The 22,786-nt window shown below is 36.5% G+C and overlaps 3 protein-coding genes and 1 long non-coding RNA gene across 4 annotated transcripts; 2 read left to right on the top strand and 2 right to left on the bottom strand.

The window, feature by feature from the left end:
- Nucleotides 1–6,970: 6,970 nt before the first annotated feature.
- On the bottom strand, nt 6,971–8,228 carry LOC116174989 (RING finger and SPRY domain-containing protein 1-like). The gene is made up of 3 exons (XM_031493028.1): nt 7,678–8,228; nt 7,277–7,628; nt 6,971–7,228 (listed from the first exon to the last, which is right to left on the bottom strand). Exons 1-3 carry the CDS (start codon nt 7,890–7,892, stop codon nt 6,986–6,988), a joined length of 810 nt encoding a protein of 269 aa, XP_031348888.1. The 5' UTR covers nt 7,893–8,228; the 3' UTR covers nt 6,971–6,985.
- Nucleotides 8,229–12,537: 4,309 nt separating this feature from the next.
- Nucleotides 12,538–15,642, top strand: LOC116173461 (uncharacterized protein K02A2.6-like). The gene is made up of 2 exons (XM_031490953.1): nt 12,538–12,949; nt 13,013–15,642. The coding sequence occupies exons 1-2, from the start codon at nt 12,538–12,540 to the stop codon at nt 15,640–15,642; spliced, it is 3,042 nt and encodes a 1,013-aa protein (XP_031346813.1).
- On the top strand, nt 15,639–16,751 carry LOC116173458 (uncharacterized protein K02A2.6-like). The gene has a single exon (XM_031490947.1). The coding sequence runs from the start codon at nt 15,639–15,641 to the stop codon at nt 16,749–16,751; it is 1,113 nt and encodes a 370-aa protein (XP_031346807.1).
- A 1,430-nt stretch (nt 16,752–18,181) lies between these two features.
- LOC116172956 lies at nt 18,182–18,560 on the bottom strand. Its single transcript, XR_004145810.1, has 2 exons — nt 18,406–18,560; nt 18,182–18,351 (listed from the first exon to the last, which is right to left on the bottom strand). It is a non-coding gene; the product is annotated as an uncharacterized LOC116172956 (long non-coding RNA).
- Between the last annotated feature and the right edge of the window lie 4,226 nt (nt 18,561–22,786).

The raw sequence follows: 22,786 nt of genomic DNA, 5'->3' as shown, positions 1-22,786 counted from the left end.
AGTGCCCTTTTCGCATCTCGACCATTTATAAACCGAATTGCAAACTTTTTTATTATAAAAGTATTTGAATGAAATTTGATACATAGGCACTTGGAATAAAGGAAAATCAAACGCCAATTTCAAAATTTGGTTTTGCGCATGCGCAGTGCCAACTTTTTTATTTTTGGAAGAATTTAAACGAAATTTGATACATAGGCACTTGGGATAAAGGAAAATCAAACGCCAATTTCAAAATTTGGTTTTGCGCATGCGCAGTGCCAACTTTTTTATTTATGGAAGAATTTAAACGAAAATGATACATAGGCACTTGGGATAAAGGAAAATCAAACGCCAGTTTCAAAATTTGGTTTTGCGCATGCGCAGTGCCAACTTTTTTATTTATGGAAGAATTTAAACGAAATTTGATACATAGGCACTTGGGATAAAGGAAAATCAAACGCCAATTTCAAAATTTGGTTTTGCGCATGCGCAGTGCCAACTTTTTTATTTATGGAACTATTTAAGTGAAATTTGATACTTAGGCGCTTGGAACAAAGGAAAATCTAACATTAGTTTTAAAATTTAGGTTTGCGCATGCGCAGTTCCAACTTTCTTATTTAGAAAAGCATTGAAATGAAATTCTTCTCATAAACTGAAATTGAAGTAGCACGTCAACAATGGATTGCCCATGTGCAACGCTATCTTTCATATTTGTGGCCGGATTTTTACGATTTTAACAGAAGTTGCATCTTACAAATGGGAAATGAATGCAAGTGGAAATGCGCTTTATGTAAATCGTTTACGATTACTTTTTAACTTGTTATTCTCGTTCGTGTGCGATGTATTCAACTAAAGAAAAAGTTGATATTATCAATTGGTCTAGTGTCAGTAACAGTTTAAGGAGCGTAAAAGAGATTTATTTTCTGTAAAACCAAAGCAACAATATTGAAATTAGTTCATTTGACAGCCAGATCTTTATTTGTTTTAAGAAGTTATTTTGGTTGCATAAAATTAGGCGCTCTTCAGAAGAGATTTTACCTATTAAAAGTAGACATGAAGAAAAACAATACACACAAATCCCTATGTCTATTTCTTAATAAACATCACTGTATACATAGATATGGCCTTCCATTTACTTTCAATAAGGAGCATCTGTGCCAACATACCTAACAAAAAGAGAGAGATATTTTTGCACCGTAGTAGAACACCGCACATGCGCAGTAGCATCCGAATGTGAACAGCTTGATAGGCGTCGGAAAAATGAGTCACTTCATAATAAGTTTCGCAGCACAGATTTTGTAACTTACTCATAGAATGAAATTGCACTTTCTGTACTACTAAGTTTCCCACAAATTAAACGCACCATTTTAATTATGACTTTCGTAAAAACTATTCGCATTTTCTACTGTAAAAACACTGTAAACATATTCTATGGAAATGACACGCCAATGAAATGTCGGGAATGTCAATTTGCCAGACAACTCAGTACGCATGCTCGGTATTCTACTGTTTAGCTATCTCTCTTTCACATATGTTGCCACTGATATAATGGCTGAACGCTATATCTATGGAATATACAGGGAGTTTCAAAATTCGCGCACAAGGACTGTGGGATGGTGTTATACAACGAAAACTGAATAAAAAGTTCCTCTACCAGTTTTTGATCAGACCGGCATTTTTTTTTCGACGTGCTGAAGCTTGTTTACTAGCAGACGACGGACATTTTGAACAACTGTTGTAATTACGTACTCGTCATAATTATAGTTTATTTTGAACCTTCTTTTGTTTTTAAAAATGTGTTATTATTAAGTTTAACCAGTGGCGCAGCGTAGGGGGGAGGCGGAGGCGGTAGCTCAAAAAATAGCGGTCTGATGGAAAACTGGTAGAGGAACTTTTTGTTCAGTTTTTGTCGTATAACACCATCCCATAGTCCGTGTGCGCGAATTTCGAAACACCCTGTATATGATCTAGAGCGAGACGTACGTTTTAAGCAGGTAATATGAATTGTACAGCGTACAGCTGCCACCCTTTCCTGACAATTTGTAATGTGTATATTACTGCGCAGTAAACAGTAGGCTTATTATTATGATATACATCCACGAATCATACCTAGGTAACCTAGGCAATAAACAAGCCAACCTGTAACGGTGGTAAATGTAAGTACGTACTGATCCGAATGCATGTAAAGTAGACACCACCATTATCTCCTGTATGAAGTTAGTTGTGTATAATCGTTGTATGTACAGTGCGGTTCAAATTCGTGGCTCACCATTGGGATTTGCGTAATGGTGACATATACCGTGTAGGTTAAATGGGGGCAAAGTTACCCCTTTTTGTGACTAAAAAACGCATTTTAAATTTTTGAAAATAACCGAGATATCACCGAAAAACTGAAATATACCAAATTTCGTTTTCATTTTACGGTCGGAAATAGACGGTTCCCGTTAGCACCCTCTATGGGAAGTGAATTTGTCACATTTCCCGAGATGATTTTGAGATGAATATTAATAGTACATATACAGGGTGATTCCTATAGTACCTGCCACCGTTTGGGAGCGTATAGGGGGTGCCTAGGGGAGTATTTTGATATAGGACACTTGGGTTCGGAAATCTAAAATAAGGGCGCCAGAACCAAATTTATCTTCTGGAATTTCACGCCTGTATGTAGGCAACCCAACCGACCGACGTTTCGCGCGGAGCGATGCAGAGCGAGTTAGCGCGAGGAAGCGACATGGGAGGGAAGGAGGGAAAACGACAGTCAAAGCAATAACGTTTACAAGTGTTCAACGTGGCCACCGTTGTTCTCAAATCTCAATGCACTTCCTACATCTAGCCAACTATTATTATACTATTGCCATAGTGTTTATTCACTTGATACGCGTCGTTGCAGACGGGATTTCGTGGGTTTAAACAAAATTCTGATCAAGTGTCAGCCACACATCGCCGCCTGAGATCGCTTCGTGTGCACCGCTGGCCGGTTGGGTTGCCTACCTACAGGCGCGAAATTCCAGAAGGTAAATTTGGCTCTGGCACCCTTATTTTAGATTTCCGACCCCAAGTGTCCTATATCAAAATACTCCCCTACGCACCACCTACACGCTCCCAAACGGTGGAAGGTACTATAGGAATCACCCTGTATATTTGGAAGGATTTAAACAGAGTTTGAAATTCTTAAACGATTTGTTAAAATCAAACAATTATATATCGAAATTAAACACCTTAATAAGAAAATTGATCATTATTAGTGTAACGACAGAAACGCTGCTGTGTAGCGTTTTTGACGGTTGAGAGGATTTCTGTTTATTTTTACAAAACGTGATTTCTGCATTTTTAGCTCATTTTATAGTTTAATTCTATTGGGTTTAATAATTTATTAGTACCCCGTAAAATGGGGAAAGGGTGCAGTTTTTGTGGTTATGTAGCATAAACGAAACATTTATCCGAAAGTCTTTTTAAAAAACGCTTGCGCCTCATACTCCTTGCAAGACAGCATTAAGTTCCATCGTTAACATCATTATTGCTATAATTTTTTTTTTACATTTTTTTTAGGTTTTCATTTGTGCCTTCATACTGAATGTTTTTTATTATCATATAGTTTTTTCTTGCGAGGTTTTTTTTATGTCTTGGTCTCTTGTTGTTAATTTCATATGTAGCGGGTTGAGTGGGAGAGCAGACGGAATAACACGGTTTATTCCAGTCTGAACTTCGCCCTATTGAGTCACCCAGTATGTAATGTAATGTATAATATCTGTTCTTTGTATAATGTGTGCTCAATAAATGTCATTATTATTATTATAAAAACAAACCTTCGTGTTATTATAGCGTATGCGTCCTCTATCTTTTATTTCTTACTCTGAGGGTGCTACTTTCTTATTTCTTATGGACGCCATATTGGATTTTTACGGAATGAGACATAAAGATAAAGATGTCTCACACGTCATAACCACATAAATTTACATGAAAAATTTCAAAATCAAATGTTTTACATTCACTTCTCAACAAAATACCCACAGGTAAGTAGATCTTGCTGAATCAACGTGAGTATGGTGGCGATGCATTCAAATGAATTTCTTTTTTATACCCCGTGGACTAAATCAACCTGTTTTGTCATTCATTTAAGGAACTAAAGTGTCACTCCCGGAGGGAGAAAAACGTGACGGGGGACAAAAGTGACATACTGAAATGTCAAACACAATTTAATGTTGTTCTTTATATGCACATTTTGGTTCTTGAGTCACATTTTATACATTTTCCATATATCTTTTTCAATTTGTGAGGCAGTAGTTTCCTCATAGCTTGTTCTGCAAAGTTTTAAGTGATCATTTCTGTCCAATAGTTTTGAACGAGAATCTTTAAATTAAACCAAATACATTAAACCTCGCATTAAACTGCCATTTATTATTATATACACTACTTGACATGACAAGGTATATTGATTTTCCAATATACTGAAATATATATTATTATTATTATTATTACAATCAAATTTTTTTCTTTCAAATTTGGACTTGAACATTGAAATTGCTGTAACCGATTACAGGAGTACAAAAAAATAGCATATATATACCACATGACTAAAGTGCGCCCTAATCCTTCATTTTGGGCAACAATCTGAACGCTCGGGATTAAAACACCCATTTTAGTCCCTCGGTATATAATGTACGATTTTTGTCCTCTATCTCATTCCGTAAAAATTCTATATGGCGCCCATAAGAAATAGGCAAGTGGTAGCCTGTAGTTTCTACATGTAGCGTGCTATGGAAATTCTGATAACAGATTGAGATTCTCCGAAAAAAAAGCACCCATCAAAGGTGGTAACGGGAACCGCCCATTTCCGGCCGTTTAAGCTAGGGAAAATGAAAACCAAAGTTGGCATTTTCAGTTTTTCATATATAAAGGTGGGTTCATAGCTCTCCGTTCATCCGTTGCGTTGATCCGTCAAACGGATAATACATTTTGTTAAGGTTCATAGCAATCCGTCCACATTGTACATTTGCAACATATAACCATAACCTAAATTTTATTTTGTACTATACCCTCCGTGATTTTCAGTATTGAAAAATGGTACGAAAGTAAGAACACGTTGCTATTTGATTATTACCCTGAAGAACGAATAGGTGAACACTGTTAACGTGCCAAACATAACCTCACTTTTGTTAAAAACGGACCAACGGAAACGTAAATGTTCAACTTCAACCAACTTTTCCGTCGTAAACGGACGACGTACGATTTAAAAATTTGCTGTCTTCTGATTGGTTAACGGACAAACGGAAACGTATGAACGGAGAGCTATGAACCCACCTTTATACCATAAGTAGTCGAAGTATTGTCGAATATTTTTGAGGTGCTGTCACGAATGCTAGTTACGCTGATTAATACCACGAGCGCTTGCGCGAGTTGTATTAAAAAATGTAACTAGCATGAGTGGAGCAGCAGCTCAAAAATAATCTACAAATACTTCGACTACGAATGGTATTCGGAGGACTATTCAATGAATCAAAAGAAAAATTAAGCATAATAAATTACCCACGCGAATGTATTTCCATGACAACAATAAACGTCAAAATAAATTATGGAAGTTGCTTTTCATTTTGCTATTGATTCTATTCGAACTTTTGTGCTCCAAGCTAATACGTTATGAGTGATTAAATTAAAAGATGTGGTGATAAGTCGGTTGTCGAAATTGATTAACAAACTAAGAAGAATGTTCCGGTTAATACGACAAAATTTCGCGCCATTTCACTGGTGGAAGTTTGACAAACGTCATTGAATAATCGCATTGAATTGTCGCTGAAATACCACACGTGAAATTATCAATTGTAATATCACAAGAGCATACAAAATAATCGATTATACTACCGAATAACGAGACGAATGATCCGAAACACCACGAGACCGAAGGTCGAGTGGTGTTTCAACGGATTATTCGTCGAGTTACGAGGTAGTATAAAAATTATTTTGTAATGCTCAAGTGGTATTCGACACGATTATATAATGAATAGAATTTTATTTTGACAGTTATTGTTATTGTCATCAAATATAGTGTATACTAGATTTATGACTTTAAATGACATAGCGAAAACACCAAATCGATTATATCACGTCGTCAAGGGTATAATCGCTTATTAATGCATTGGTATCTAAGGAAAGTGGAAGTTTTGATTGGCTCAATGTCGTATGAATGATATAATCGCTGAAATACCACACGTGAAATTATCACTATAATTCGTTCCCATTGGCGCAGCAATTTGAAACCGAGACATTTCACTGGTTGAAATGTGACAAATGTTAGATGAATTGAATAGTCAGCGATATTTTCAAAGAGTTTTCAAAAATGGTAAAGTGAATCATAACAAGCACTTTTTCCAAACAAACTGAGGGTTCAACATGTTTCGTTTGGGTGTCACCCTGAAAAAAGTGTGGAATTTGCATTTCTTCTTTAATTTTTTTCTCAGCAACCATAAGAAAGACTGTTGTGAATAGGTTTTGGGGTATGTCCTTTCCGATTTTGCTCAAATTTTTTCCTACCATGAAAGGGTGCATCCCTAAATGGGAGTGCGAAACAAAAGTCTTATTTCAAGAAAATTTGGTATTTGGGGGTTTTTGAATTTGAAAATCACAAATCTGAATTGTGCATTGCTGTGAGTGGTGGGAAAATGTCTTCAGAAGTAAATTGTAACATAAAAGTGGCGCATAATGGAAGAAAGCGAGCGGAAGTGAGTTATTTTTAGATGTTGCAAGGGATGTTTTCCTATTTCTGTGCTACCAATTAGCAATTGCAACAGAGGAAAATCTGTTACAGGCTCGGGCTCGTGGTCACTGAGACATAATTGTGTAATCTTATTAGGCAGTAACTATTGTCTTGTACAAAAATTCCCAGTACCAACTACCCATCCACTTAAAAAATCTGAGAGAACTGTGTCACGGTTTTTATTAGTCTGTACCTAACACCCAATGCAATTTTACTGACTAACTGCCTTTGGGACATGCCTTACATAAAAGAGCCCTATATAATATTGTGCAATTCAATTTGAAACTTACACAGATTATCCAATGCCCACTGAGCACAAAAACCGACCTGCCTCCTAACAAAATGTTCCTCATTAATCCACGGCTCTAATTTCGAAATCGGACAACAAATCTCATCCTGCAGCCGTCGAATGATTGTCGCTTTGTTTTCGCTAGTTTGGGCGAATTTCTCGAGAGCAATTAACGAAAATAAAATCACGTGGGGATCGGCGTCCATGTCCTACAAGCGGCCTTAACACATTTTTTCCCCCCATTTATTAATACTTACCAGATTTGTTATCAGATAGTCTAAAGTGGAGTTGGTTAAAATTCCTAAACTACTAGGTCCGGCCAATTTTTCAGCTATACAACCCAACACTACGCTGATATTTCTTTGCTTCGGAGCGTTTGCCCTATCCGCTATAGCGCTCTGTGCCGATAAATTGAACATTGAAGCAACATGCAGGACCGATTCTCTGGACGGCAGCGGGCAGTCGTCAAGTAGGAGTGTTATTACCGACGGACCCAAAGGGTCGAGCATAGGTATTACATTTACCATAGATTTCACAACTTGAATCCATCCCTCTTCGTTGTCTGCTATATTATGTAAACGTAGCATCGATGCAGGAGGCTCCTGTTCGCTAAAACGATCGTGACATTAACCCTACGAAAAGTATGAAGTCGACATACTTATCTACAAGCGTACCGATAATACCTAAAGTTTCTATAACGAGTTTATCTACAACGCTAGAATCAGGACAGCCTTTTTCCGTATTTTCCATGTAATATTCAGCCGCAGAGTATGGCGTAACCGATTGTATTGCATTATCAATATTGTCATTGCTTGATTGTGGAAAATAGGTTTCACTTTCTTCATGCTTCTCTTTGCACCAGCATATACCCATAACGTATTAACATTTGATCACTCGCTACAAGCTAGGCATTTATTGTAAATATAAGAATTTATAACAGAGTAAGGCATTCATTTTTAAATTAATTTTGCGATTATTCCTATGTCGGAGTTATCAGCGATAGTGGCATATTGGCAGTGGGGCAGTTGAAATGCCAACTAATACAAAACATTAAAAAAATTAATAAATTGCACGTTTCCCGTAAAACCATGGATTATTTGTTTATGCTTGTCTTGGTTACGCTAAATAAATCATTATTTATCTACAAAAAAAAGGGTGCAAATTGTCATTGTCATTTAACTTTTTTGGTTAAGAATTTTATTTTTATATTATCGTTGTACCAACTGTTACACACTGCAACAGTTATACAAGGTGCGTCAAAATGAGATGTGAAAATTATGCCTAAGCTATGCCCAAGGTTAGTATATTATTTTCAAATGATGCTTTATTATCAGTCATTTAAGAATATTCTGTGGCAGGCACCTCGCGGTCTCGTATTAATCCTTTAAATGTTTGAAGCATGGCAATAATTCCATGGCTGATTGAGTCGGATGATTCACTATCTCTCTTTTGTTGTATGCCAACCTCAGAGTAAGAAATCTCTGTGATGCCAACTTAAACGTGGCAACGCTGAAGAACCGCAACTTAAGAGAACCTCAAAATAGTTGTTATATTTACAAGTACATACAAGTTCCACTGAGCAATGAGCATTAGATTTTGTTTGATTACTGAATTACACGGTATAAATATTCTTATACCGTGCTGAATTACCATTCGAGGAATTAGATGAAGTACTAAGAAAAAGAAAGTAAGTAATGTCTGGATGCCATAAAATCTTCATCTGTAGGTATTGTTTAATATCAAAATACATACATGCTTAACACATTTAATTATAACATTATTGTTGTTAGGAATGGATGGAGGTAATGACACACCACTAATTAAAATCGAACCAAAACAAGAAGAAGAAATCCATTCCTTTCTTCAGGGACACATTTCAGTAAGTAACGAAGTATTGTTGACTATAAAGGACGAAGTTAACAGTACATCAGCTTGTTCTAAACCTCTTTATAATGAAGTGCAGCAACATTCTGACTTTCAGTGTCACCTTTTAAATCAGTGTAGAACAGTGTCTAAAGATTTTAAATGTGCTGATTGTGATTATGGCACAAATGTTAAGCGCAACTTCAAACAACATGTTCTAAAACATAAAGCTTCTAAGGATTTAAAATGTGGTGATTGCGATTATGAGACAAATGATAAACGCAACTTCAAACAACATCTTCTGAAACATAAAGTTTCTAAGGATTTTAAATGTGGCAATTGTCATTATGGGACCAATCATAAACACATCTTCAAACGACATCTTTTAACTCATAAAGTTTCCAAGGATTTTAAATGTGTCGATTGTGATTATGGGACAAATGATAAACGCAACTTCAAACAACATCTTTTGAAACATAAAGCTTCGAAGGATTTTAAATGTGCTGATTGTAATTATGGAACAAATGATAAACATAACTTCAAACGACATCTTTTAAAACATAATGTTTCTAAGGATTTTAAATGTGTTAATTGTGATTATAGGACCTACAACAAAGACTATCTTAAAAATCACATTTTAACTCACACGGTGTCTAAAGATTATGAATGTTCTAATTGCCATTACAAGACAAATAATAAAACCTATTTAAAACGACACTCTTTAATACATAACATTTGCAGAGAATTTAAGTGTGCTAATTGTGACTACGAGACAAATTATAAACCCCACTTTAAACAACACCTTTTAAAACATAAAGTTTTAAAGGATTTTAAATGTGTTACTTGTGATTATGGGACAAATGATAAACATGTCTTCAAACGACATCTTTTAACACATAATGTTTCTAAGGATTTTAAATGTTCTAATTGTGATTATAAGACCTACAATAAAGAGTATCTTAAAAGTCACAGTTTAACTCACACAGTGTCTAAAGAATATGAATGTACTAATTGCGATTACAAGACAAATAATAAAACCTACTTAAAACGACACTCTTTAACACATAAAATTTCCAAAGATTTTAAATGTGCTAATTGCGACTATGAGACAAATTATAAACCCCACTTTAAACAACACCTTTTAAAACATAATGTTTTTAAGGATTTTAAATGTGCTACTTGTGATTATGAGACAAATAATAAACACGCCTTGAAACGACATCTTTTAAAACATAAAATTTCTAAGGATTTTAAATGTGCTGATTGTGATTATGGGACCAATGATAAAAGTAATTTTAAACAACATATTTTAATAACACATAAAGTTTCTAAGGATTTTAAATGTGTTTATTGTGATTTTGCAACAAAAACTAAAGCCTATCTTAAACACCACCTTTTAAAACATACATAAAAGAATCTAACATTTTTAAATGTGCTAACTAAATTGTGATTACCCTGTATAGGCGATGCGCCTTGGTCCATATATTTATTTCTTGTCTTGTACATGATTTTTCTACTATAAAAAAACTTCATTCATTATAAGAAGGTAGCGGTAGAAAGTATGGGGAAGCTTTGACCTTCACTGTGATTGGTTAAAACACGAGCCAGTTTTATGCACAAAAATAAAACGAGTGCATTTTGTTATATAAGTTGGTAGTTGCTGTGGCTAACTAACTATCGAACTGTCTCGAACTGTCATTAGCTGTTTACAGTGCTGGATATTTCTTCTTTTTTGAGCGTATTACCAGTTCTTATCATTTTCTATTGATTACACTGGAATATTAGGTATAATTTCTTTAATTTTTAAAAGCACCGACTTTCAGTTACCTAACCGTGTGATTATGGCCGATCAGCCTAAAGAATACAAAAATAGGAAGGGAAAACCAATTCGAAGTGGCCAAAAACTTATGGCATATAACATTTTCAAAAAGAATGCAAGCGTTGAAAATATGAGTAAAACTGCAGCTGTGAAGCAAACTTCCAAGGAGATTGGTATTGGCCCAAGGATGATGTGGAATATTGTTAAGGAAGTCAAAAGCTGTGGCACTGCACGTTCGCCTAGGAAAAAGCGGCTTTGCACAACAAAATATGACCACCTCGAAGACTTTGAAAGAGCAGCTATACGAAGACATGTCCATAGATTCTTTTTTAAAAATGAACTTCCAACATTGCAAAAAGTTTTAAATGTGGTCAATGATGATGATTCTCTGCCAAACTTTAAAAGAACAACATTATGGAAAATTGTCATTGCAGAATTTTGTACATATTGTAAACATATTCCATAAAACGCAACAGCGTCGGCCGCTAAACTCCGGCCGCTAAACAGGAGTTTAGCGCGTTTACATCTTTCCCACGACACCAGTTTGAAAACAATTGGACCAAAACTGTAGAAGAAGAAAACTGAAAAATCACCAAACCAAGCTCGGAGATTGCGCCTGGATGTCACCGACCCCACATCATCTAGTCCCGTCCTTGACCCTAAAGTTGCTAATTACACAGCCCGGTAGAAACACGTACACTCCTCGTCTTTCTACGAGCGTTCTTCAACCGGCCCTAAATTGCTGGCAACCCACCAGTCAGCCAGCCATAGTGAAATGAGATTCTACATTTTTACAGATAAATTTGCAAAAATGCGCTACAAATTCTGTTGCGATACGCGCGCACCACGTTGTACCTTTACAGTATTCTAATTAATCAAAAAGTCACATTTTACAATTTGACATAATGTAGTTCAAATTAATCTAGTTCCTTTTTTAAATTTGGCGCCCTTCAATATTTTTCCTGTGTGTGCATATCTTCAACCACAGCGCCATCTACTACCTTCTTATAATGAATGAAGTATAGGTACACTACTACCACAATTTTCATACATAATACCATGAGTAGTCGAAGTATTGTCCATAATTTTTGAGGTGCTGTAACGAATGCTAGTTACGCTGATTAATACCACGAGCGCTTGCGCGAGTTGTATTAAAAAATGTAACTAGCATGAGTGGAACAGCACCTCAAAAATAATTGAGAAATATTTTGACTACAAATGGTATTCGAAGGACTCGGAAGGACTATTCAATGAATCAAAAGAAACTTTAAGCGTAATTACCCACGCGAATTTATACGTGATAAACCTGAAGCCATGACAAAATAAATTACGGAAGTTCTTTTTCATTCTGCTATTGATTCTATTCGAACTTTTGTGCTCCAATAAGCTCATTCGTTATGAGTGATCAAATTAAAAGATGTGATAAGTCGGTTGTCAAAATTGATTAACAAACTAAGAAGAATGTTCCGGTTAATACGAAAAAAATTCGCGACATTTCACTGGTGGGAGTTTCACAAAATGTCATTGAATAACCGCATTGAATTAATTGTCTTAATTACTTACCTATCTGTTTAAATAAATAAAAACCTCGATAAAAACTACATTCCGTAATTAGTTTTACAATGCCGATGCGATTTCTTAAATGAAGTAGTTTCCCATTTCCTAAGTTTTAAAAGAAAATACAAATATATGTGTTATGTCTCTGAATTAATGATACGTATAATATATAGTTGGCATCGCTCTAATTTTTCGAGATGTAATTTTTTTTATTACGAATTGAATAGAACAAAAAAGTAACAACTTGCAACTTATTTCATTAAACGCGAATATATAAAAATGGCGACGGAGATGGGATCAAAACTCGAGAACGTTTTGGACCGAATTTGTAATGTTTTACAAGATTTACATGAAACGCAACGAAATTCCACGGGAACAGGAAATGCAATTCCAAAACGGAAGGTACATTTTCACTCCTACGATGAGACAAACGAAACGATGGAAAACTTTATCGATCGATTAGAAAACTATTTAGAAAGAAAAGAAATCGCAGAGGATAAGGAAAAGGTGGGAATGCTGCTTGAACTTATTCCGCCGTCAGTATTCCAAACGCTCACAAATTTGACAGTTCCGGAAAAGCCAAAGGCAAAAACCTACGACGTATTAATTAACTTGTTGAGGACACATTTGAGCCCGAAGCCGAACGTATTTGCACAGCAACATCGCTTCGCAGTGCGAATACAGAATGAGAGTCTATCATGAAGTTTATTGAAGAATTGAAACGCCTCTCCATCAATTGCTCTTTTACATGTAGGTACCGATTGTGGAAAATCGACCATCGAGACACATTTGCGGACACAATTTATTCGTGGATTACGTGACGACGATATTCGGCAGGAGTTGTTGCGTCTAAAAGAGGACACAAAGTTCGACGAAATTGTACGGGAGGCGACAGCGATTAACACATCAAAAATTGAAAGCAGAGAAATCCAGAGAAGCCAGCAAACCCATAGTGAGCCTGTTAATGCAGTGAAGGAGCAACGAAAATGGAAAGCGTACGGAGGCCGACAAAAAGTTAACCCGACATCGTCGACAGAAACTACAAGATTTGACTTCACGGGAAAATGTTACAGATGCGGCCACGAAGGACACCGTGCTTTTAGATGTTCCATGAAAGACAAAATTTGTGCGAAGTGTAAGAAGGTATGCCACATTGCCACCGTTTGTATGCAGGGGGGAAACATTAAAACAGTTCGACAAGTAACGCAATCCGAAGATAATGATGACATCGTTGAAGACGATCAATTTGAAATGTATACGATTGGAAATATTTTTCACATGCACGGCGTAAAAAGCGGAGGGAGTGGCAAGTTTATGGTGAACATCCAGGTGGAAGAGAACAATTGTGAATTTGAACTGGATACGGGGGCAGCAGTTTCGACGATGTCTTACCGAAATTTTTTGAAGGTGTGTCCTGGGCTCTCGATTTCCGACACATCTTCTCGATTGAGGACTTACTCTGGTGAGATAATTGAGCCACTGGGCACATGTAATATTACGATCAGTTTTGGAAACAAAGTAACCATTGGGCGCTTATTTATTGTGGGAGATGATGTTGACTCTATTTGCGGCCGACAGTGGATTAGGATCCTGGATCTTCATAAACGTCCGCTGAATGACTTAGAAATTCACGAGGTCACGGTCACGCAAGCAAATTCCGATGAATTGTTGAAGTCGTTTTTGAAGGAATTCGGCGATGTTTTCGATGATAAATTAGGTCGAATTCCAGCGATGGAGAGCAATTTACAAATGCTAGAGAACACCGCACCAAAATTTTGGAGAGCTCGACCAGTACCGTATGCCTTGAAAGATCGTGTGAACGCTGAAATTGATCGACTAGAGGCGATGGGCGTGATTGAAAAGGTTGTTCACAGTCAATGGGGAACACCCGTGGTTCCGATTGTAAAATCTGACGACTCCATTCGTTTGTGTGCGGATTACAAGGTGACATTGAATCGATTTTTGAAGGATGACAAGTACCCCATTCCCAGGATCGAAGATATTTTTGCGAAAATGAGCGGGGGAAGATTTTTCTGTACACATGATGTCAGTCGCGCGTATCTACACATGCCTGTTGACGAACATAGCGCAATGTTGCAAGCCATAAGTACTGAAAAAGGGGTTTACAAGGTCAATAGATTAATGTTCGGAGTAAAGACTGCACCCAATATCTGGCAGCGCTTTATGGATCAACTACTGCACGAATTGGATGGGGTAGCCTGTTTCTTTGATGATATAATCGTGCAAGGATCAACGATGGAAGAAACTATGCAAAGATTAAGAAACGTACTGAAGAAACTGCGAGACAACGATTTGCACTTGAAGAAGGAAAAGTGCCAATTCTTCAAGTCGAACGTGAAGTATTTGGGCCATCGAATTGATTCGAGGGGCCTGCATCCTCTGGATGATAAGACCACTGCGATACGCAATGCTACAACACCTACAAACGTCGAGGAACTGCGTACATTTTTGGGCTTGATAAATTATTATCACCGTTTTATACCCGATCTGGCTACAAAGATAAAACCGTTGAACAGTCTCCTGGGAAAGGAGGTTAAATTTATCTGGTCAGATAAATGCAAAAAGGCGTTTGATATAATAAAAAAAGAATTGACCAGCGACCGGGTTTTGATGCACTATGACCCGAAATTGCCATTGATCGTGGAAACTGATGCATCATCTGTTGGTCTCGGTGCCGTGTTATCACATAAGATGTCCAATGGAATGGAAAGACCAATCGCCTTTGCATCCCGAACATTGTCGAAAAGCGAACAAAATTATAGCCAAATAGATAAGGAAGCAACCGCAATTTTTTGGGGCATTAACAAATTTTTCCAATATTGCTACGGCCGGAAATTTGTATTGCGCACGGACCATAAGCCGCTAGTGACGATCTTTAACCCCGACAAGGCACTACCAACGCTTTCAGCAATGCGAATGCTGAATTACGCAATATACTTGTCAGAATTCAATTATACAATAGAGTATCGGAGCACGCACGAAAATTTAAATGCAGATTATTTTTCACGTTTCCCAGAACCAACAAAGATTGCTGAAGACGAAACGAGCATATTTCAAACGAAGCAGATAGAGTACATGCCAGTAACACGAGAACAAATTCGACGAGAAACTATTAAAGATGAAGTATTGCGTAAAGTTTGCCACGAACTGGAGAGTAGTTCATCGAACCCGAACGAAACACAAACGAAGTATAACATGCACGATGGATGCATTTTCTATGGTATGCGCGTTGTCATCCCAAAATCACTGCAACAAACAGTTTTGAACGAATTACACGATGCTCATTTGGGAATGACGAAGATGAAGGCTATGGCACGTTACGTTACTGTTTTTGGAATGGTATTGATGCCGATATTGAAATGACGGTAAAGAAATGTCGAAGTTGCTGTTTGGTTCAGAAGGAAGCCGCCAAAGTTCCAGTGCATTCGTGGGAGTTTCCATCGTTCCCATTTCAACGAATTCATATAGACTATGCTGGGCCATTCATGAACACGAACTTTCTATTGATCGTCGACGCTTACAGTAAGTGGCCGGAGATTTTTCCTACGAGGAATACTGACACGAAAACTACGATTAGAATTTTGAGAAGGACGTTTGCTAGGTTTGGTATTCCAGTTACGATGGTTAGCGACAATGGCCCACAATTTCGATCAAACGAGATGGACACATTTACGAAACAAAATGGTATTCGCCACAAATTCACGGCGCCATACCATCCAGCAAGTAATGGGCAGGCTGAACGTTATGTGCAAATGCTGAAGAAGGGTTTGCGTTGCATGGCAGATGAGCCTGGTGATTTGGATTTGAAGTTGGATCGCCTGCTGATACAATATCGAAAGGCACCGAACAGTACAACAGGTCAAAGTCCAGCTGAACTCATGTTTGGGCGACAAATCCGAACCAAATTGGTTCTCATGAAACGAGATCTGACCACTGAGATGAATGAAAATTCGTCGAATGAACCAGTATCACGAGAATTTGTATCAGGTGACAAAGTACAGATACGGTCATACCGAAACTTACGAGTTAAATGGGAATTTGGGACTGTATTCGCACGATGTGGCCTTACACATTATGATGTAGAAGTGGATGGCAGACATCGAAAGTGTCACGTAAACCAGATGCGACGAACGCTTTGTGAAGGAGGAGATGATACCCATGCAGATCATTCAGATTCGGCCTTAGAAGCCGCACCAAGTACATCGCAACCACATCCAACCATTATGTCGAAATCAGCCGAGACAAGACCAGCGTGTGTTTCTACCGATTCTTCGGTGATTGACTCAACTTCACCCATGAGATTACCGGTTGGTCAATCAACACCTTATAGGCAATCAAATACTTGGCAACAATCGCCGCAGCAACAGGAGTCTGAAACTGACCAAGAACCGACGTTGGTACAACCAGATTCAGCAGATATTCTTCGTAGATCAGGCCGATTGCGTTTACCGCCAAACCGCTTGAATTTATAGTTGTAATTAAGGAGGGAGGATTGTTATGTCTCTGAATTAATGATACGTATAATATATAGTTGGCATCGCTCTAATTTTTCGAGATGTAATTTTTTTTATTACGAATTGAATAGAACAAAAAAGTAACAACTTGCAACTTATTTCATTAAACGCGAATATATAAAAATTAATTAATTAAAATTTTCAATTAGTAAACAATTTCATTTAAAAGCGACTGTGGTAAGTGGGGTAAGCTTGGTAGAAATGCAACATTTTTTATTGCAATTTTCAAATTACCAATAAAGATCACTATTTATCACTCAATTTCTAGAGCACTCGTACAACTGTACAACAACTCGCCGACATTCCCTTACATCGATTATGCTTTAAAACAGCCTTACCTACTATTCGTGGCACAATTACACTGACCACAACATAAAAATAGGTATTCTTCGATGTGTCATGGTTTAATAGTAAATGACTATTTAAACTTTTCTACTATTTGTGGCGTACACATCTTACAATGTGTGGATGTGCCCCTTTAAGTTTTGCTTAGGGTAGCGCAATTACATTGTTCACAAATTGAGAAGGTTGTAAGTGTTAATAGGTTACACTTTAATTGTAGAGTAATTACATGATACATATATCAGTTATCAGCGATTCAAAGCGGAGCGTGTGAAAGAATTTTTTGACATGTAATTGCAGTCATCATAATTAAAAACTTTGGAAATTGCATACGTTAAATGATGCTTCTTATTGTTGGTTGTGTAATTGTACCTGTTCACAATAAAATTAAAGACTAGCACTAGGGTGTGCAGCTAAATATCCAATAAAAATCATTGATATAATAGTGTATTACGAGGGTTGTCCAGAAAGTAGCAGACGTTCTGAAATAAAACAATTTTAACAGAAAATCTATTATATACATTTGGGGGCTACACTCTTCGGCTATTAATCAACACAAGCGCCATTCAAATTGAGGCACTTATCATGGCGTAGCGTGGCACAAGTGTTTTGATTCCTTTTATAAATCCGTTATGACCACCAACTATGACGTGGAATTTTTGTAATCGCTCTTTATGAAAGATCTAAAGATCCTTAATAACTGCGTCATTTAAGAGATGATTTCACCCCTACTTTAAGCGCATACACGGTGTCCATTTTTCGAATGCCAACTATATATTGGTTAAATGATGGCAATGTTGCGAATTTTCGTGCTGAATAATAATCTGAAAAGAAATTTAAAATATCTTCAATAGTTTTGAAAACATCGCAAAAAATGGTTTGTGCTAGTTTTATTGTGAAAATATTATTTATTCTCATGCATTTTGTTCTAATTTGACATAATTTTCTAACAAAACGAAGGTTTAATTCTGTACAGAGTACCCCTCTTTGGTTTTATTATAAAGCAACTTTCATACATGATCATAGGTACACTATTTTATTCAAAATTAGTCAAATGTAGTAGATTTATTGATATTGTGATATATAGTAGTTACATAGGTAATAAGAGTAAGGTATTCATTGATAGTAAACTACACCACCCTCAACCCCGTCTTCCTGATGCCGCTACTGCAACAACAACCACCCCCGTGTCGAACACCTTCTTCCCAACGTTTTCCTGGAAAACATAATCTTACAGTAATGCTGTCATTTTTTTTTAGTAAATACTTACAAGTCTTTTCCATCCTTTCCATTTTGCTTGCGTCTGTCCGAAAAGGCTGGCGATAATGAGCACCAGAAAGACGAACAGTTTTGATACATTCATGTTTACGTTGCTAATTACTGCAGCTGAATAACGCTCGGTTCGGCTTGGCCGGACTTATATAGGTATCAGGTATGAGCGTCTCGAGAGAAGATAACACCGGTGATTTAGATTATTTAGAACACTTAATATTTTCGATATCGATAAGGTAAAGGGGAATTTCTGAAAAAATAGATACCTACAGGTTACACTCAATTTCAAGAATCGAATAAGTACAAATATTTGACTTGATGACCTAATGAAGAATTTTTAGCTTCCTAGCATGTGCTAGGTAGCTATTGCGATAGCCGTTTTTTGAACATTTCAAAATTTCATCAAATGTCGACGTTTTAGACCATTTTAAGCAACTTTTAAAGAATAAAATTTTTTTCCGTCTGTATGTACGTACGTTTGTGGCAATTTTCTGAGAAAACGGCTCGACGGATTTTGTTGAAATTTTGTATATGTATATGTTTTAGGCATACCGAACAGAAAAATAACGGGCCGGATTTTTGAAAAAAAATTTTGGAGCGCCGTAACGGCATCGAACTTTTTTTTTCAAATAGCAACTTAAAATTTTTATTCTATTATTTGGATGACCTTATTTTCCTGTGTACAACCTACAAAAAATTGGGCCGGGTTATATTATCAAAAAACGGAGAAAAAAATGGTCAAAGTCAAAAAATTGTGTTGCATATGTGCAAAACGCAACGATCTTGTTTCTGAAGCAATTTAAACGAAATTTCTATGGTAAGTCCCTTTAATAAAAGCAAACAAAATTCATGCGCAAAAATCGGGTTGCGCATGCGCAGAAATGCAATTTTCTTATTTATGGAACAATTAAAACGAAAGTTGGATGGTAGGTCCTCCTAATAAAAGAAAACAAAATGCATGCGCAAAAAATCGAGTTGCGCATGTGCAACATCCAACTTTCTTAATTATGGAGCAATTTTAACGAAAATTGGATGGTAGGTCCCTCTAATAAAAGCAAACAAAATGCATGCGCAAAAATCGTGTTGCGCATGCGCAGAAATCGTGTTGCGCATGCGCAGAAATGCAACTTTCTTATTTATGGAACAATTTTAACGAAATTTAGATGGTAGGTCCTTTTAATAAAAGCTAACAAAACAATTTTTGGTTTCAGCTAGGAAGCTATTCTGTCAAGAATGGGGCCATCCCGCCTTAATTTTTTATTTCTGATCCACAAAGTACATTAAAAATAAAAAGACCCGTGTGTCCTCAATTTTTATTTGCGAGTAAAATAAACCCAAAATAAATTATGGAAAAGCTGTGTTTTTATTCCGAATTTGAAACGCTTCAGACTAAATACGTCACAAACCTACAACCAATCACGTAGAAGTGAGCTGGCAACCTTACCCGAGGGTCTGACGTTTGTCACATTTGACCTTTTTGAGAGGGATGTTTAACTGCATCTAGCACGAAAGTGACAAGTGCCTGTGACAGATGACGCAAGTTATAAATGCCATTCTTCTGCAATATTGCCAAGTCGTTATGCCATCTGAATGGTTCTAGGAGCTGATTGGTCGGGCTTATTACGTCACAGAGCCCGCCACAATCATATCGTTTTGAATAAACCTTTAAAACCGCACATGTTCATTATTTTTTTTGCTAATCAGCCTCTATTTTTAAATAAACTTTTACTGTCCAAAAAAATGTTTTATGGTTTCAGGTACACGCTTATTAAATTAGAACTGCGGAATTCAACTATACTGTAAACCCCCATTTGACACCTGGTTTTATCATATCATGAGCGAAGATAATGCCCTCATTGGAAAATATTACAGCACAAACAAATCAGAAGTCAACAACCAGGGAAATCACAGTGTTTTCCCCAAACTTTTGAACAAAGCGCCCAAGTAAACATAAAATGTCGGTGATTTCTAATATGTAAATACAGGTGCGACTATGATATTATACCTGCAGAAAGCTAAAAATATGCGAGGGACTTTTGTGTTATCGATATTTTTGGGTTTGTTTTATTTGCTGACATAAATAAAGTTTATGAAGGCAATAGTTCAGGAAAACAAAGAAGGGTCAGATACGTTTGATTTGCAATAGGCGGAATTTTTTTTGACATGTTAAATAAAAAGATCTTCGAAACGGCTCCAGTTCAAGAACAAAACAGATATAGGTACTAAGGTGTTGTTTCTGACTGGAATCTCTTAAATCTTTGTGCAATAAAAGCTACATAAGGGATACCATAACCCAAATTGCGATCCGTGATGAATTAATTCACGTTTCGGTGTTGAAAGTGCAGTGGCTTGCGACCGATTTGTAAAAACCGTATTTCGATATAAGTAAGGGCCTTCCTTATTTTTTGGGCTACATTGCCAATTCACGAACTCCGATCTACAAATTTGATAAAGACTCCATCTACTAAACTTTACCGTAATCGGTCTATTTGTTATCGAGATATTGTGCTAACGGACGGACAGACACCGCAAAATTATAAACTCTTCAAAAATAGTTAATAGAGCCATAATACCATGTTTAATTTTTATCCTTAGGCGCATCTATTACCCTAACAAATCTGCTAGATAAATTGGCGTTTGGCCCGCTAAATGATGGGTCTATCCAGTTTTCTCGGCGTTGAAACTATAACTACGACTGAAAATTAATTTCTAAAACAACTTACACCTCAAAGAGGTTCAGGTCAAGAATTAGCGTTGCACCAGTTATAAATTTTATGTAAATAATAATAATAATAAGGTCTTTATTGGATGACGATCTAAAGGGCGAAGTTGACCTAGGGGCAACATCGCCACCAGGTGTTCTTCCACTTAACCCATTTACATCGGATATTGCTTGAAGAGAATTATCGTTTTTTCTGAAATTAATAATGAGATGTTCTCTGAATGCAGCACCCAAACCGTTTGTTCATTAAGGTAAGATGTTAAATCGTTAACATATAGTCCGAAGAGTATGGGCCCCAAAACTGACCCCTGGGAAACGCCCATTTTCACAGTTGCATAATTTGATGTGTAGTAATGTCCCTTTTGATGTTTTATGGCACATGTTGTTAATGGAAAACTCAAATTGCGTGAATAAATGTATATTTGCGATATTTTTTTCAGCTGTTATGTTAATTTATTTTAAAAACCAAACCCGAGAGGAATAGTGGAACTGAATTCTTCCCTTCATTACTATTTTGTACAAAAGGACGCGTTCTCTTTTAAGACGTTTCGTGATTTCGTATGCATTAATTAATTAATTTATGGAATAAATGTCCATTGCCAACCGATAGTTTATTAAATTTCTGTATTTCTTTTACAGCGAAGTTATTAAAAGAATAAAAAACCGTTTCGTTAATACATAAATACTTCCATATCCTTATTTTTCCCCTGAGGTAAAGAAATTCGAACAAGAGCTAGTCGTGTTTAATGTCTAGTATAATGATGCTTCACTTTAAAGGGTTGACGATTTTCTCAGATTCGTGGTGTGGTTCGATGTATAAAATTCTCCTTGTAATTTCCTTTGTTTTTTTTTGATTGTATATAGCACTTTTGGAACTTACCTTTTCGTACTTTATTAATTTAGTTCATTTCACTAATAATTTCATGAATAGTAATAACGTTTACTATTGAGTAACAAATAAATTTTTATCATGAAAGCAAAATGTTTCTTAAAGTTGGCGTAGGTGGCTACCATGGTAATAGAATCACCAAAAAATGAAGCAACGTATTTAAATTGTACCATAAAAGATGTTACTAGAACATGAATTTTATAGATAACTTAACAATCCAGTTTAAATGAACCTTAGAGACGGTTTAAAATGACAGTGTTATAAAAAGTAAGACCAAGGAACAAACCGAACGATAACACAATCACTAGAATCGACGTGATTAATACTTAGCAAATATTGGCGACCGCGGCTATTCCATCATGAAGAATAACAATGCAAATGTAAATGTAATGCGAGGTAAATAAATTGGTAGAGTGATAACACTACTTTCAGTCATACGTCATTTTATTCAAAATTATGCAAATATATACAGGTAAGCGGAATCAGAACGATATCAAACTCTGCCTCTCTCAAACCATGTTTTCCTTTCGATACTGCAATAGTCCCCGCGTCGCAAACCCTCTTCCCAGCATTTTCCTAGAAAACAACGTTTTAGTAATGTTTTTATTCTTTTTAGTAAATACTTACAAGTCTCCTGCATTTTGCTTCCCTGAAAAGGCTGGCGATAATGAACACCACAAATACGAAGAGTTTTGATGCATTTTTATATACGAGTAGGTGTAAATTACTGAAGTTAAACAAGGCTTAAGCTGCAGCTGTACAACGCTC

Source organism: Photinus pyralis, unplaced genomic scaffold (assembly GCF_008802855.1).
Source record: "Photinus pyralis isolate 1611_PpyrPB1 unplaced genomic scaffold, Ppyr1.3 Ppyr1.4_LG6, whole genome shotgun sequence".
NCBI lineage: Eukaryota > Metazoa > Arthropoda > Insecta > Coleoptera > Lampyridae > Photinus > Photinus pyralis.
This window is presented reverse-complemented; position numbering and strand designations above follow the sequence as displayed.

Coding starts and splice junctions, on each gene's coding strand:
- LOC116173458 (XM_031490947.1), top strand. CDS start 15,639: ATGACGGTAAAGAAATGTCGAAGTTGCTGTTTGGTTCAGAAGGAAGCC.
- LOC116174989 (XM_031493028.1), bottom strand. CDS start 7,892: ATGGGTATATGCTGGTGCAAAGAGAAGCATGAAGAAAGTGAAACCTAT. Junction 7,629..7,677: donor ATCGGTACGCTTGTAGATAA/GTATGTCGACTT, acceptor CGATCGTTTTAG/CGAACAGGAGCCTCCTGCAT. Junction 7,229..7,276: donor ACTATCTGATAACAAATCTG/GTAAGTATTAAT, acceptor GGCCGCTTGTAG/GACATGGACGCCGATCCCCA.
- LOC116173461 (XM_031490953.1), top strand. CDS start 12,538: ATGGCGACGGAGATGGGATCAAAACTCGAGAACGTTTTGGACCGAATT. Junction 12,950..13,012: donor AGTGCGAATACAGAATGAGA/GTCTATCATGAA, acceptor TTTTACATGTAG/GTACCGATTGTGGAAAATCG.